Source organism: Schistocerca nitens, chromosome 4 (genome assembly GCF_023898315.1).
Source record: "Schistocerca nitens isolate TAMUIC-IGC-003100 chromosome 4, iqSchNite1.1, whole genome shotgun sequence".
Taxonomy (NCBI): domain Eukaryota; kingdom Metazoa; phylum Arthropoda; class Insecta; order Orthoptera; family Acrididae; genus Schistocerca; species Schistocerca nitens.
This window is the reverse complement of record NC_064617.1, coordinates 700261604-700278677: the sequence shown is the minus strand read 5'-3', so window position 1 is coordinate 700278677 and position 17074 is coordinate 700261604. Positions and strand designations below refer to the sequence as shown.

The 17074-nt window shown below is 43.7% G+C and overlaps 1 protein-coding gene and 1 non-coding gene across 2 annotated transcripts in view; both read left to right on the top strand.

Moving 5' to 3' along the window:
- The window catches only part of LOC126251510 (fatty acyl-CoA reductase wat-like), a 225445-nt gene that overhangs the window by 189417 nt on the left and 18954 nt on the right, over window positions 1-17074 (top strand). Inside the window, exons 8-9 of the mRNA XM_049951985.1 lie at window positions 7807-8130; window positions 15243-15500. Of these exons, the coding sequence (XP_049807942.1) occupies window positions 7807-8130; window positions 15243-15500 (582 nt within the window). The remainder of the gene's footprint in view (window positions 1-7806; window positions 8131-15242; window positions 15501-17074) is intronic.
- Trnas-cga (transfer RNA serine (anticodon CGA)) lies at window positions 503-577 on the top strand. Its single transcript has one exon. It is a non-coding gene; the product is annotated as a tRNA-Ser (tRNA).

Here is a 17074-nt window from a genome sequence, read left to right as displayed (position 1 = left end):
CAGAGGCCAACCGGCAATGAGATAGAGCCAACAGCACCCGGACCAACTGAGCTACCCAAGCACGACTCACGCCCCGTCCTCACAGCCTTCCTTCTGTCAGTACCTCGTCTCCTACCCTCGAAACTTTACAGAAGCTCTCCTGCGAACCTTGCAGAACTAGCACTCCTGGAAGAAAGGATATTGCGAAGACATGGCTTAGCAACAGCGTGTGGGATATTTCCAGAATGAAATTTTCACTCTACAGCGGAGTGTGCGCTGATATGAAACTTCCTAGTAGATAATAACTGTGTGCCGGACCGAGACTTGAACTCGGGACCTTTGTCTCTCGCAGGCAAGTGCTCTACCATGCAACCCCTAGGCTGTGGCTAAGCCATGCCTCCGAAATATCCTTTCTTTCAGAAGTGCTAGTTCTACAAGGTTCGCAGGAGAGCTTCTCTCAAGTTTGGAAGGTAGGAGACGAGATACTGGCAGAATTGAAACTGTGAGGACGGTGCGTGAGTCGTGCTTGGGTAGCTCAGTTGGTAGAGCACTTGCCCCCGAAAGGCAAAGGTCCCGAGTTCGAGTCTCGGTCCGGCACACGGATTTAATCTGCCAGGAAGTTTCATATCAACGCACACGCCGCTGCAGAGTGAAACTCTCATTCTATTGTGTAGAATGTTTGAGACTGGCGATGTTCCAATAGACTTTCGGAAGAACATCATCCATAAACTTGTGAAGATAGCAAGAGACTACAAGTGCTAAACTTATCGCACAATCAGTTTAATAGCTCTTGAATCAAAGTTGCTGACAAGAGTAATGTACAGAAGGATGGAATAGAAAAATGAGAATCTGCCGGATGACGATCAGTTCAGCTTTAGCAAGGGCACATGCACAACAGAGCCAGTTCTGACGTTCCAGTTGACAATGGAAGCAAAACTGAAGAAAAATTAAGACGCGTTCATAGGATCTGTCGACCTGAAAAAGTTTTCGACAGTGTGAAGAGATGTAAAATGTTAGAATTTCTGACGAAAGTGGGGGCAAGCTGTAGGAAAAGACGGGTAATATACAGTACACGCGATGGTCCTTTGATCGTGACTGGGCCAAATATCTCACGAAATAAGCGACAAACGAAAAAACTACAAAGAATGAAACTTGTCTAGTTTCAAGGGGAAAACCAGATGGCGCTATGGTTGGCCTGATAGATGGCGCTGCCATAGGTCAAACGGATATCAACTTCGTTTATTTTAAATAGGAACCCCCATTTTTTATTACATATTCGTGTAGTACCGGTACGTAAAGGAATATGAATGTTTTAGTTGGACCACTTTTTTCGCTTTGTGATAGATGGCGCTGTAATAGTCACAAACATTTGGCTCACAATTTTAGACGAACAGTTGGTAACAAGTAAGTTTTTTAAACTAAAATACAGAATGTAGGTACGTTTGAACATTTTATTTCGGTTGTTCCAGTCTGATACATGTACCTTTGTGAACTTATCATTTCTGAGAACGCATGCTGTGACAGCGTGATTACCTGTTAATACCACATTAATGCAATAAATGCTCAAAATTATGTCCGTCAGCCTCATGCATTTGGCAATACGCGTAACGACATTCCTCTCAACAGCGAGTAGTTCGCCTTCTGTAATGTTCGCACATGCATTGACAATGCGCTGACGCATGTTGTCACGCGTTGCCGATGGATCACGATAGCAAATATCCTTCAGCTTTTCCCACAGAAAGAAATCCGGGGACGTCAGATCCGGTGAACGTGCGGGCCATGGTATGGTGCTTCGACGACCAATCAACCTGTCATGAAATATGCTATTCAATACCGCTTCAACCGCGCGCGAGCTATGTGCCGGACATCCATCATGTTGGAAGTACATCGCCATTCTGTCATGCAGTGAAACATCTTGTAGTAACATCGGTAGAACATTACGTAGGAAATCGGCATACATTGCATCATTTAGATTGCCATCGATAAAATGGGGGCTAATTATACTTCCTCCTATAATGCCGCACCACACATTAACCCACCAAGGTCGCTGATATTCCACTTATCGCAGCCATAGTGGATTTTCCATTGCCCAATCGTGCATATTATGCCGGTTTGCGTTACCCCTGTTGGTGAATGACGCTTCGTCGCTAAATAGAACGCGTGCAAAAAATCTGTCATCGTCCCGTAATTTATCTTGTGCCCAGTGGCAGAACTGTACACGACGTTCAAAGTCGTCGCCATGCAATTCCTGGTGCATAGAAATATGGTACGGGTGCAATCGATGTTGATGTAGCATTATCAACACCGACGTTTTTGAGATTCCCGATTCTCGCGCCATTTGTCTGCTACTGATGTGCGGATTAGCCGCGACAGTAGCTAAAACACCTACGTGGGCATCATCATTTCTTGCAGGTCGTGGTTGACGTTTCACATGTGGCTGAACACTTCTGTTTCTTTAAATAACGTAACTATCCGGCGAATGGTTCGGACACTTGAATGCTGTCGTCCAGGATACCGAGCAGCATACGTAGCACCCGCCGGTTGGGCATTTTGATGATAATAGCCATACATCAACACGATATCGACCTTTTCCGCAATTGGTAAACGGTCCATTTTAACACGGGTAATGTATCACGAAGCAAATTCCGTCCACAATGGCGGAATGTTACGTGATACCACGTACTTATACGTTTGTGATTATTGCAGCGCCATCACAAAGCCATAAAAGTGGTCCTACTAAAACATTCATATTTCTTTACGTACTACACGAATATATAATAAAAAATGGTGGTTCCTATTTTAAAAAAAACGCAGTTGATATCCGTTTGACCTATGGCAGCGCCATCTAGCGGGCCAACCATAGCGCCATCTGGTTTCCCCCTTGAAGCTAGACGAGTTTCGTTCTTTGTCGTTTATTCGTTTGATTCTTATTTCGTGAGATATTTGGCCCGGTCACTATCAATGGTCCACCCTGTATACAAGAACCAAGAGGGAACAATGAGCTGAAGACCAAGAACGGAAAGCTCTGATTAAAAACGGTAAAACACAGAGATTTAGTCTTTCGCCCCTTCTGTTCAAACTATACATCGAAGAAGCAGCGATGGAAATAAAAGAAAAGTTTGAGAGTGGAATTTAAATCCAAGGTGAAGTGATATCAATGATGAGATTCGCTGATGACATTGCTATCCTCGATGAAAGTGAAGAAGAATTACAGGACCTTTTGAATGGAATGGACGAACTAACGATCACAGAATATGGTTCCAGAGTAAATCGAAGAAAGACGAAAGTAATGAGAAGAAGCAAAAACGAGAACAGCGAGAAACTTAATACCAGAATTGGGGATGACGAAGTAGATGACGTTAGTAAATTCCGCACCCTCAGCAGCAAAACAGCGAATGGCGGACGAAGCAAGGAGGACATCAAACGCAGACTAGCACTGGCAAAAAGGGCATTTCTGGCCACGATGATTTTACTAGTATCAAACATAGGTCTTAATTTGAGGAATAAATATCTGAAAATGTAAGTGTGGGGCACAGCATAGTATGGTAGCGAACCGGAATAAAAGAGAATTGTAGCGTTTTAGATGTGGTGCTACAGTAGAATGTTGAAAAATATGTCGACTGTTAAGGAAAGGAATGAGAACGTTCTATGCAGAATCGGCGAGGAAAGGAATATGTGGAAAATATTGACAAAAAGATAGGCAGGACGATAGAACATCTGTTACGACAGCGGGGAATAACTTACGTGGCACTAGAGGGAGCTGTAGAGAACAAAAACTGTAGAAGAAGACAGAGATTGGAATCCATCCGTTGAATAACTGAGGACATACGTTACTAGTGCGACTCTGAAATGAAAAGGTTGGCAGGAGAGGAATTCGTGGCGGGCCGCAGCAAAGGAAAATCTGTCAGAAGACTGATGACTCAAAGAAAATAATGATGTTCGTATTTTGTAAACACACTGATGACTGTACGCCTGCACTTCTGTTGGCCTGGGACCGCCCTCCCCATTCCGCAATCTTCCCCTTACAGTTGTTTTCAGAAGGTACCCTCTGCAATGACAGGGTGACAATGGTCGGAGGAATTGTCCGCTGTTGTTGTGAAGGTATAACCCCGATCTGCCGACTGGGGAATTTCTGGGTACCATTACTTTTTCTGATAAGGCGGGAGGCGGAAGGGAGGAGGAGGGGTTACGAAAGTTTTGATTGGCTGATTCTATTGGTAGAATTTATGTATTTATCACTGCAAGCGTAAAACTCTGAAGTTCATACTGAGAAAGAAGAGCCCTGAGATTTAATGTGAGCTGGCCGCTGGCCGCTGGCCGCCGCAACTTAGCAGTTCAGTAAGCGACAAAATGCGCTTAAAATGTTTAACTTCCACAGTTTATTGGATTGGCAGTCATGGCCCGGTCAACAAGAGAAAATCGAACACAGTAAATGCTAAAATACACGAGAAATGAAATTAAATGTGTTTATGGAATTTCTGCCCGGAAATCTCCTTTTGGGTAGTTTTGTCGCCTGGTGCAAGTTTTTATTTGACGTCACTTCAGCGACTTGCGCGTCGATGAAGCGACCTTAAATCTAACTCGGGGCCCCGTGATCGAGAATCAGCAACGTTAACCACAACATAAAGAGTTACTGACATAGCAGAAATGAGGCGAGGGAGAGAGATGCTGTGGTATGAGCAGAAGTTTCAGCGCTACATGACTGTTAGCATGGATGACTTCAAGATTCGGCTGCAGTGGGGTGCCATTGGGTACACGTCTCAGTCACCTCTTGTTCGTATTGACGGCACTTTGAACAGTGGACGCTAAATTTCAGATGTGTTACGACCCGTGGCTCTACCCTTCATTCGATCCCTGCGAAAACCTACATTTCAGCAGGATAATGCACGACCGCATGTTGCAGGTCCTGTACGGGCCTTTCTGGTTACAGAAAATGTTCGACTGGTGCCCTGGCCAGCACATTCTCCAGATCTCTCCCAACTGAAAACGTCTGGTCAATGGTTGCCGAGCAACTGGCTCGTCACAATACGCCAGTCACTACTGTTGATGAACTGTGGTATCGTGTTGAAGCTGCATGGGCAGCTGTACCTGTACACGCCATCCAAGATCTGTTTGACTCAATGCCCAGGCGTATCAAGGCCGTTATTAAGGCCAGATGTGGTTGTTCTGGGTACTGATTTCTCAGGATCTATGCATCCAAATTGCGTGAAAATGTAATTACATGTCAGTTCTAGTATAATATATTTGTCCAATGGATACCCGTTTATCATCTGCATGTCTTCTTGGTGTAGCAATTTTAATGGCCAGTAGTGTATTTTCCCCGTTGTCAGTAGGTAAATTTATCTTACATAATTATAATAGTTGAACTGGTATTGTTTTATCTGCGGAGACACAGCAGTTATTGCGTTTTTGCAACCCAGAATCATAATTTTTACACTCGAGGGGCGTACAGGATGGTACACTCTCTCTCTTGGTCATGCATCAGCTGTAGAAATGAACATTTCTTCGTTCATACTTCATAGAAGGCCATTCTAGGGTACCAAAAACGGAGGCTGTGTTGACGACGATACCACACCCTGTAAGGAACCAATTATCTCTGGGATGCCTTAAAACGTCACTATATAATGCACAGATTAAGTGGGTAACTAAATCGACTGCAGGTTGCCTGTGTCTGTGAAACTTTCTGGCAGATTGAAACTGTGTGGACGACCGGGACTCAAAACTGGAACCTTTGGCTTTAGGGTTAAATGATCTGCCGACTGAGCTGTGAAGACGTGACTCAATACGCGCTCACATAACTTCACTTCCGCCATTATCTCTGCCCCGCTTTGCAAATTTTACAGAAGCTTTCCCGCATGCTGTGACGTTTGGAAAGTAGAAGAATACGACTGGCAGAAATAAAATTGTATGGGTGCGTCGTGAACGTGTCTTGATAGTTCAGTCGATAGAGAACTTCACCACAAATGGCAAAGGTTGGCACTAATGAAGAAATTGACACTTTAGCAACCAGGCTGAGCAGCATGCACACTAACATCAAATTGACGGTTGAGCATGAATCCAATAACACCATCAATTTCTCAGATTTAAAAATTTCCACCAAAAATCAGAAACATCACTTTGAAATTTACAGAAAGCAAACAGCCACAGATGTGTACATCAACAGCTCATCTCACCATCCAAACCAACATAAGATGGCATACTTCAGGTCCATGCTGAATCGCCTGCATAAAATTCCACTGAAACTAGTTGAACAACATAAAGAAAACAATATCATCAAACAAATAGCTCTAAACAATGGATATAACCCTCACATGATTGATAAATTATCACAAAAAATCAAAAAACAGCAGAGAACAAAGTCCCACACCAGACACCTATGCAGTCAACACAAAAGTCTGTAGACATCAGCAGAACTTCCTTTTCTAGGGAGCATGTCCCATAAAATAAGTAATCTATTCAAAAACGCAAACGTAAATATAAGCTTCCACACAAGCCATAAATGTCAGCAGCTAACCATTCATAACATAAAGAATTACAACCCCCATACAAAAGTTCAGATATATATAAACACAGATGCCAAAATTGCCTCTCCTTATATATTGGACATGCTAGGAAAAACTTTGAGATTCGATTCAGAGAACATTTAGATGCCATACGTTTGAACAATCCTTCAAAATCTGCATTTGCAATGCACAACATCATAATGTGGATGCCTGCTCAGTCACACATTACTGCAACTGTAAAATTGTTCAAAAAAAAAAAAGGTATGTGCCGTACTACATTAATATAATTTCTTCTGCCACATTGTTAATGTATCTCATGTATATGTTGTTGCCTGTTTATGACACAGTATTTACACAATACCATACAAGTAACATTCATACAAACTGGTCACCACATGTTCCCAATTTGTTTGTAATTAATGCTCACTGAATATGGTATGCTCACAATGTAACGTTTATTCTTTGTAATATAGATACATGTAATGCTACCTTGATTCTTTCAAAAAAGTATTTACATAATACCATGTAAGGAGCATTCACACAAGCTGGTTACTACATCTGTCAAATTCATCTGTAATATTATATGCTCATAATGTAAGGTTTATCTTTGTGTTTTAATTTTCGTTGTGTTTTGTCTATTCTTTAAAAATAGTCATAACTGTGAAATCAAAGCAATCTGTATATTGTAATATCTCAGAGAGAACATCTCTGGTGCTGTTGTATTTGTAAAACTGCAATCCTTGTATCAACTTCACATGTGGCAAATACGTTTTGGTGTTTGTGTGTGTGTTGCTTTGCACAATATGGTGATATGCAAATCATATAAGTACAATAACTACTAAATCTAACAGATTTGCTCACTCTGTATTTCATCGTTTGGAGGTTAGTTATGTTCACATAGGACGCTTCTAACACTGTTTTCTACCAGAGGGCACCAACACACCAAGCATATTTCGCTACAGTGGAACAATAAAAATCGGAAACTGACGATTATGTAAAGTGCATATTGTAAATCTTGTGAAGAGCCGTCTGATGATGAACATGTCAGTTCGAAACCGGTTACGGCGCTATTTACTTAAATAAATAGCAGTATTAATAGTGGCTGGTTGCTGTCTTCTTCTCTGTAAGAATCAACCTTCATTAACTGTACACAGCCACGATCTTACCACGTCAGTTTTAGACAAAATAGCAAACGATTCGATTTTGAGTCCCGGCACATGATTTAATCTGCCAGGAAATTTCAAATCAGTGGACATTCCGCTGCAGGGTGAAAATTCATTCCGCAGGCTATGTTTGTACCGGCTGACAGACTGATCTCTTGCAGCAAGCACGCTCCGAGGATCGAGGAGGTGGCGGACAGCACCGCGGACGCGTCGGCGGGGGCGGCGACCGCTGACAACGAGGAGCTGCCGAGCGACATCCCGGTTTTCAACTACGTGTCTTCGGCGCGCAACCCCATCACGTGGAAGCGCTTCATGTACCTGAACGAGAAGACGGGCACGCAGTGGGCCAGCTTCCACGTGCAGTGGTACTACTGCCTGTTCCTGACGCGCTACGCCTGGATGCACGCCATCCAGAAGGTGCTGCTCCACTTGCTGCCCGCGCTCGTCGTAGACACCTGCGCGCTCCTCATTGGTCGGAAGCCCATGTAAGTGAACTCTCCACCACTCTCGCCTAGAACTAGAATTATAGCTCGGTTTAAATTAGTTGGCATCTGACGTTTAAGGTCCAAAAGTGGCGACATTTTCGCGACAAGTGGCCTATTGTCAGCAGGCACAGCGCTCTGCTCTCCACAGGGATACAAAATCCATATAAAGCATCTGTATCCTACAAAAATTCGCGTGAGAGTCTGAAATTAATTTACGGTATCGAGGGGCGCTCAATAAGTAATGCGACAGTAATCTTTTTTGGCTGCAAGACCCTATTTTTCTACATAATCTCCGTTAAATGCGACGGCCTCACGCCAACTTTCTGGGAGCGTCTGTATGCCCGCAAGGTACCACCTTACTGGTCGACGTCGCAGCCAACGTCTTGTTGCATCAGTAACCTCCCCCTCATCCACGTATGTTTCCTGCAGAGTGCAACCTTTCTTGGGCCGAACAGATGGAAGTCAGAGGCTGCGAGATGCGCGTTTTGCGGTGGATGAGACAGAATAGTGCCATTAATTTTTGTGTGGTTATCTCGAGTGCGCAGTTTTGTTTGGTTGTGATCCGTCGATCGCGTCGAATGAGAGTGTCCGCACGTTCCAACACTGCACGAGTCACAGCTGTGTGCGGCCGGTTCGCACACGAGTGATCAGACAGGTTTGCGTGACCTTGTGGTGGTGCTGGTGGTGGTGGTAGTGGTGGTGCTGGTGGTGATGACACACATCTCGCCCAACGATTCACCGTCCTTTTTGTTCACTGCCAGGTCTCCGTAGACATACTGCAAGCGCCTATGAATATCTGCGATGTTTTGTTTTCCGCCAAAAGAACTCAGTCACAGCTCTCTGCTTGGAACGCGCCTCCCTTACAGGCTACGTATAACGCCGCCACCTATCTGAACTTCATCAAACTGTAGCGGCTGAAGCGGAAATATTCCGCAATGTCCCACAACTAATTCCGCACTCTTTCAATCATAATTGGCCCAGAAAAAAGGGGAAATGTGTTCCATTACCTATTGAACGCCCCTCATAGATCACCACAGTGTCTAAGTTTGTTAAACATCGGTTCTTATTTTTACTGTTTTTCAAACGGGTGAAATTTTTCCTTCCACGAAATAGCTTCGAACTTATCACATCATAAAAACTATTTAACTTTCTGAAATATTCTTTTCTGTTTGCAGAAATACCTCTCGAGAAATCTGTACAGCGTTAAAGCTTAGGATGCGCTTTTTTGTCAATATTTAACTCGTAACAAGCATTAAATTAAAAAAAAATCCCTGTCGTGTACAAAAACGACGTAAACATTTTCAGATTAACACAGCTCTACACAGTGTTTCAACGTCCTTACGTTAAATCTCTAAGGGTGAGTTAGTTTCATGTTCCTTGGATCATTTGCACAATAAATCGTAATGATGTGGAACGAGTAATTTTACATTCACGTCGCAAATTAATTTATAAATAGGGCTACATGCTGAATATTTATAGGTATCTTTTTTAATACATATATATATATATGAGTTAGTAATTCTTAATTCCTACCCACCACCTTTCCCACACTACAGTAACAGAAATTCTGCACGAAATAGAACCGAAATACAACGAGTTGTCAAGGAGGAACTTTTTCAGTTTGTTTTCAAATTTTTCTTTACTTTCTGTCAGACATTTTATATCACTGGGTATAAGTTATCAAAAATTTTAGCTGCAGCATTGCCCACTCCTTTTGTGTGCTAAAGATAGCATTAATGTGGCGTACTGAGTACGTGTTATAATAGAGATTTGCATCGACTACAACAATTTGTAAAACACAGGTAAAAAGATAGGGATCCAGTAAGTCTGCTCCCACTGTAACAAACCACGATGCGCCGCTTTCTAACTCAACGTCAGTTTTGTAATCCCATACTCTTTGATGTGCGTGTATCATCTGAGCTGTCAGAGATTTTGGCAGATACAGTAAAGGCTGCAGAACTCGCTCTACTATTTACTCGCAGTAGCAACGTGGTGAAGGAGTTTTAATTTTCGACCGTCGGCTTTGGCTATCCTAGAAATTCTTACCAGCTTCTTAAAAAAAAGCTCATTTTATGTTTCTGCTTTGTTGCCTTTTTACGAGGGTTCCGATATCACTGACATTTTCATTATAATTTCATCCACGTGATAATACGGTTTAGACTCCAATATGTCGACTTATAACAAGAAACATGGATCATTTTCCTTAGAAAACACCCTGTTGCAAGTCATGATCTAGCAGAAATTGAAAGGATAGATTGCTACTCGCGGTATCATGTTGAGCTGCAGACAGGCACAGCGAAAAGACTGTACGACATTGAACTTTTGCCCAAAGCCTTCGGCAGAAAAGAAAATACACATCACACATTCACACAAGCAAGCACACCTCATGCACACACCACCACTACCAAGCGTCGCTGTGGCCAAAATGCAGATGTTGTGTCGTAAAAAAGCAGAAATCCTGAGTGGCATGGAAAGGGGAAGCGATAGCAAGTTGTGGGTAGGGAAAGTGAAGTGAACGCTGGCTGCTGGAGCGTGCAGGAACTAGATGGCGGCAGGACAAGGCTACCAAGATCATTGTTGGGTGGCTGTGGGGGAGGGAGAGGGGGGGGATGGATATCGGAAAAGAAGAGGAGCAGAGAAAGGGAAAAGACTGGCGGGTGTGTTGACAGAGAGCATCATACAATGAGGGTGAGAGGACATTAATTTGGAGGAGCCCGCATCTCGTGGTCGTGCGGTAGCGTTCTCGCTTCCCACGCCCGGGTTCCCGGGTTCGATTCCCGGCGGGGTCAGGGATTTTCTCTGCCTCGTGATGGCTGGGTGTTGTGTGCTGTCCTTAGATTAGTTAGGTATAAGTAGTTCTAAGTTCTAGGGGCTTATGACCACAGCAGTTGAGTCCCATAGTGCTCAGAGCCAATTTGGAGGAGGTGATAGGACAGAGTGAGTCGAAATGTTTGGGTGGAGGGAGTGGGGCCATTAGGTTACTGTAACTTCAGGCCAGAATAATTCTAGGACTGGAGAATGTGTTCTCAGAATAACTCTTATCTGTACAGATCATAAAAGTTACTGGTGGAGCGAAGGATCCAGATGGCCTAGGATGTGAAGCAGCCACTGAAATCAAGCACGTTATGTTCAGCTGCATATAGTACCACAGGATGCTCTATTTTGCTCTTGGCCACAATTTGGCAGTGGCTATTCATCCTGGTGGACGGCTGGTTGGTAGTCATATCAATATAAAACACTGTTCCATGATTGCAGCAAGCTGGCATATGACATGGCTGCTTTCACAGGTGGCTTGGCCTCTGAGGGGGTAGAATAAGCCTATGACAGGTCTGGAACTAGAAGTACTGGAGGGGTGGATTGCGCAGGTCTTGCACAGGGATATGATCCCTGTGAAAAGGGCCTGGGTATAGGGAATGGCATAGGTATGAACTAAGATATTGTGGAGATTGGGTGGGCGACAAAACACACTTCAGGAATGGCGGGAAGGATCTTGGGTAGGATGTACCTCACTTCAGGTCATGATAAGGGATAATCGAAGCCTTGCCTCAGATAGATGTGAGTCAGTTGTTCCAGTCTGAGGTGGTATTGAGTGATGAAGAAGATGCTCCTTTGTAGCTGGTTCTTGGAGATGGTCACAGGATTGGATGTGTGTGGGGATATGGCGTGAGAAATCTGTTCGTGGACTAGGCCTGGGGAATAGTGCCTATCTATGAAGGCCTTTGAGAGACCCTCAGAATACTGGGAAGGCTGTTATTGTTACTGCAGATACGCCATCCCCGGTGGTCAGGTTCTGCGGGAGGGATCCTCCTGTATGGAGCGACATACAGAGGTTGCAGTAATAAAATTCTCATAGAAATCACTATCTTTCCTACGAGTTAGTAGAAAGGTTAACCCATTTACCCGCTGGATTCACACATGACAATGCTTGACAATGTTCCTCATTGCCATTTTCTACGCAGGAAATAGGTAAAACTTCTTGTTTCAATGTTGACCGCATTTTTGGTGGACTCACATCCCTTTTGCCTCTTAGCTGGTGTTGTGTTACAGATTTTTGGATTCTCCTATCATCGTTCGCTGGAAATGGAAACACCATTTTTGTCTGTGTTGTTTTATTGCATATATCAAGAATTTTGCATTTATATTTTTTTTAATGTCTTGATTTCTAATACTATCTCTTTTCGTACATCACCTGCGGACTCCTTGAAACTTCAATTCACCAACTTCTATTTTTGTTTTTCTCAGATAATCCACGTTTCACTTCTGTATTGTAGGAACAGTACAAAATGTCCCAAGCCATTAGTGTCGTAATTACACAGATTTCACACACTGTTCAACAGAGGGGATTCAATAGGTGCTCCGTCAGCACTGATCCACAGTATTCTTGTTCGCAGGAACGTTGACAGATGCTTGTTCATCAACCTGTTTCACTTGATCCAACTTCATCTTCTCAAATTGTTCTTGGCAAATAATTCTTTGTCGAGGACCTAGGTCAGCTTTCTGTGCTATGAGTGACCAATTTTTTTGCAAGTTTCTCCATACAGGACTTCTCGGTAGTATGCTTCTGTGACGCTGTGCTCCGCACGAGCGTGACCCGTTAGCACCACGCCATGGCAATCACAGAAAATATTCAGCGTCATCTGGCCCTAAGATGTTTGGATCTTCGCCCTTTTAAGGCGGTGGCGAATCTGCATGTTTCTTCTGTTTCCTTTGTTCTTTTGACTCGTGTTCACAGTGGTACGCCGAGCGCTGGTTCACTATCATTGGGCGGCTAAAGAAGTTAACTGTATTGGCATGACACAGCTGCAAATTTCCGCCCCGATGCAATGGGCTTTAATTTCAGCAGTCGCAACCAAATTTCGCCATGTTCAAAATTGCGTGCAAGATGTTCAAAACTCATTCATGAACTTTTTTTTCCAGTAGCGCCTCGGTTCTTATACGACGTCCTTCGAGCGACAGGACCTCCATTTCTTTTGAAATCGTCGGGTCATCACATAGATATGGTCCGCTGTATCGTTGTTCTTCGTCATGCATACTTGTTTGATCACAAGGGCAGTGTCTGCGCCAATTAATCACTGTTTCATATGATGGTGCTGCATTGTGTCCTTTCATTTGTAACAGGTTAGCTTGAATGGTTGCAGCTTTGTTCGCTTCAAATTCAGAAAACGAATAACCACATGATGCTCTGCTATATCAATGAACTGCGCCATGTTGTTTTGCCTCCTCTAGCGGAAAAAAAAATTGTTCTTGATGAACACAACCAACCGCAAATACTTTTTGAAAGCTTTATTTTTATGGCGTTATTGGTTTCGGAATACTATGTCCTTCTTCAGATGGCTAATTTTCCAATCACAGTATTGCATCAGCACCATGACATCTGTTCCTGAGCTTCTCAAGAATATTTGAGCATTTACCGCAACTTCGTGTGTTGTGTGGATAAAAAGATAATGTGTCTGTATTTGAAAACATATGTAATGAAACCATTATATACACTTACGTACATACTGCGAAAACAGCTTGTGGATCAACTGAAAAAGCGTAATTAACAAGAGCAATACAAAATGTTGTCTGCTACAACTTATATGTACACATGTTGTCCCAAAAATGTTGCGACAAACTTAGAGGGTTTGCAGAGGATGTCCTCAGGAACAAATCGAGAATAAGAACCCATGTCCAGAAACGTCATACAGTGATGCTACAGCCTGCCAAAGTTATAAGTGTCGGCGCCTGTTGCTATGCCACTCCTCAGGCAGCAAAAGTGACCCCATCTGCTGATGGACCGTAAGCGAAACGTCTCGCAATGATGTTTGTCATTCAGTGAACGTGACTGATTCCCACGATCGCCAGTGGAGGAGTTGGAGCTAGCTGCTATGCACAAAGGCTTTGTCTCCAAAGTGAGATGTTCTGTTGCGTCGTTAGATATACTGAAAAACATTGGAGATCTTAGAATGTTTCACGAGAAAAATAAACCCATGCCTGAAACTGTTATGGAAAAAGGTAATGGAGCATCACTATCATAGGGGACAAGGACTGCCTAGGCAACAGCTGTCTCCGTCTTCTCCACTTGCAATAGTGGCAATCAGTCACGGTCTCTGAATAGCAAGCAACGTAGAGAGACGTTCCGCTACAGTCCGTTAGAGTACAAAGAAACGTTGCTGCTGAAGGGTGGCGCAGTGGCAGCCGTCACGCTATAACTACGACGGTCTGTAGCATCGTTGGATGACAGTTTCTGGGCACTGGGTCCTATGCACGATTTGTTCCTCAAGAAACCCTCTACGACTCCTCGAAGTTTGTGGGACAGCCTGTATATACAACAGCTTCATTTCATATCATTTCGAATGCAGGCACATTCCCATTTTTTCCGAGCTACAGAAGACATGAAGTGGTGCTAAATGCTCTAATATTCTTGTGTAGTTCAGGCGTGGACGACATGTTAGTGACAAATATATTATTATAAATGGGAAAGCTAGCCATCTGAAGATATGCTTGATACTCTAAATTCGTAACGTCATTAAAATATTTTTTTAAAAGTATTTGTGTGTGGTTGCGTTCTTCTCCAGCAATCCTTAATGACCGTGCAGATCAATAAGATACTGCGTGAGTAACACGATATTCGAAAAACTAATTAGATTCCATATTTTTTCGAAGTGATAATTAAAACTTTTAGGCTAGTGCAGAGCCGAAGAAATTAAAATGTTCAGTCTATTGGGGGAGATCAGTTGTCAATCATTATTATAAAATGGTTCAAATGGCTCTGGGCACTACGGGACTTAACATCTGTGGTCATCAGTCCCCTAGAACTTAGAAGTACTTAAACCTAACTAACCTAAGGACATCACACACATCCATGCTCGAGGCAGGATTCGAACCTGCGACCGTAGCGGTCACGCGGTTCCAGACTGAAGCGCCTAGAACCGCACGGCCACACCGACCGGCTCATTATTATAGTAATAATTGGCACTTTGCTCTGCCATTTCATTTTCTGAAAATACTGTACCCGATTGCAAAATGCTAGAGTAGCTCATCATCGCACCTAAGTTGCCACTCGTTTCGTGATACTAAGTGTATACGTTTTGTTGTCCCATGTCGTTCACTAACATTTTCTCCTCTCGCAGGATGCTGAAGGCGTACAGGAAGATCCACAAGTTCACGGACGTGATCGCGTACTTCTGCACGCAGTCGTGGAACTTCCGTGACGACGAGACGCTGCGCATGTGGCGCTCGCTGAGCGTGCGTGAGCAGAAGCTGTTCCCCTTCAACATCGCCGACCTGGACTGGGAGGACGCGGTCGCCGGCTTCATCCCCGGCATGCGCCTCTACCTACTCAAGGATTCGTTCGACACGCTGCCCGCGGCGCGCAAGTACTACCGCAAGTGAGTCTGCATCCACACCCTGCTGCCGAGAGCAGCACCAGCACCCGCTCTACATCTACATCCATACTCCGCAAGCCACCTGACGGTGTGTGGCGGAGGGTACCTTGAGTACATCTATCGGTTCTCCCTTCTATTCCAGTCTCGTATTGTTCGTGGAAAGAAGGATTGTCGGTATGCTTCTGTGTGGGCTCTAATCTCTCTGATTTTATCCTCATGGTCTCTTCGCGTGATATACGTAGGAGGGAGCAATATACTGCTTGACTCCTCGGTGAAGGGATGTTCTCGAAACTTCAACAAAAGCCCGTACCGAGCTACTGAGCGTCTCTCCTGTAGAGTCTTCCACTAGAGTTTATCTATCATCTCCGTAATGCTTCCGCGATTACCAAATCATCCAGTAACGAAGCTCGCTGCTCTCCGTTGGATCTTCTCTTTCTCTTCTATCAACCCTATCTGGTACTGATCCCACACAGTGAGCAGTATTCAAGTAGCGGGCGAACAAGTGTACTGTAACCTACTTCCTTTGTTTTCGGATTGCATTTCCTTAGGATTCTTCCAATAAATCTCAGTCTGGCATCTGCTTTACCAACGATCAACTTTATATGATCATTCCATTTTAAATCACTCCTAATGCGTACTCCCAGATAATTTATGAAATTAACTGCTTCCAGTTGCTGACCTGATATTTTGTAGCTAAATGATAAGGGATCTATCTTTCTATGTATTCGCAGCACATTACACTTGTCTACATTGGGATTCAATTGCCATTCCCTGCACCATGCGTCAATTCGCTGCAGATCCTCCTGCATTCCAGTACAATATTCCATTGTTACAACCTCTCGATATACCACAGCATCATCCGCAAAAAGCCTCAGTTAACTTCCGACGTCATCCACAAGGTCATTTATGTATATTGTGAATAGCAACGGTCCTACAACACTCCCGTGCGGCACACCTGAAATCAATCTTACTTCGGAAGACTTCTCTCCAATGAGAATGACATGCTGCGTTCTATTATCTAGGAACTCTTCAATCCAATCACACAATTGGTCTGATAGTCCATATGCTCTTACTTTGTTCATAATTCCACACACCACTCGAGACGCGGAATGTAATAATCCACTGAGGTGACAAAAGTCGTGGGATACCGATATGCACTTGTACAGATGACGATAGTATCGCGTATTCAAGGTAGAATAGGGCAGTGCATTGGCGGAGCTGTCGTTTGTACTCAAGTGATCACATGAAAAGGTTTCGGAGGTGATTACGGTCGCACGATGGCAATTATCAGACTTTAAACGCGGAATGGTAGTTGGAGCTAGGCGCATGCGACATTCCATTTCGGTAATAGTTAGGGAATTCAATATTCCGAGATCCACAGTACCAAGAGTGTGCCGAGAATACCAAATTGAAACGTCCCCTTAGAAAAATTAATGAATTACTGTGCTGATAAACCTCTTACATTATTTGATTTTCAAACAGCCGAGCAGAACTGAACGTACTCAGACATCTCGCTCTTTACCTATTCTGATCAACACTAAACTGACACACAATATTTTTAGCGCAACGCAATCTGA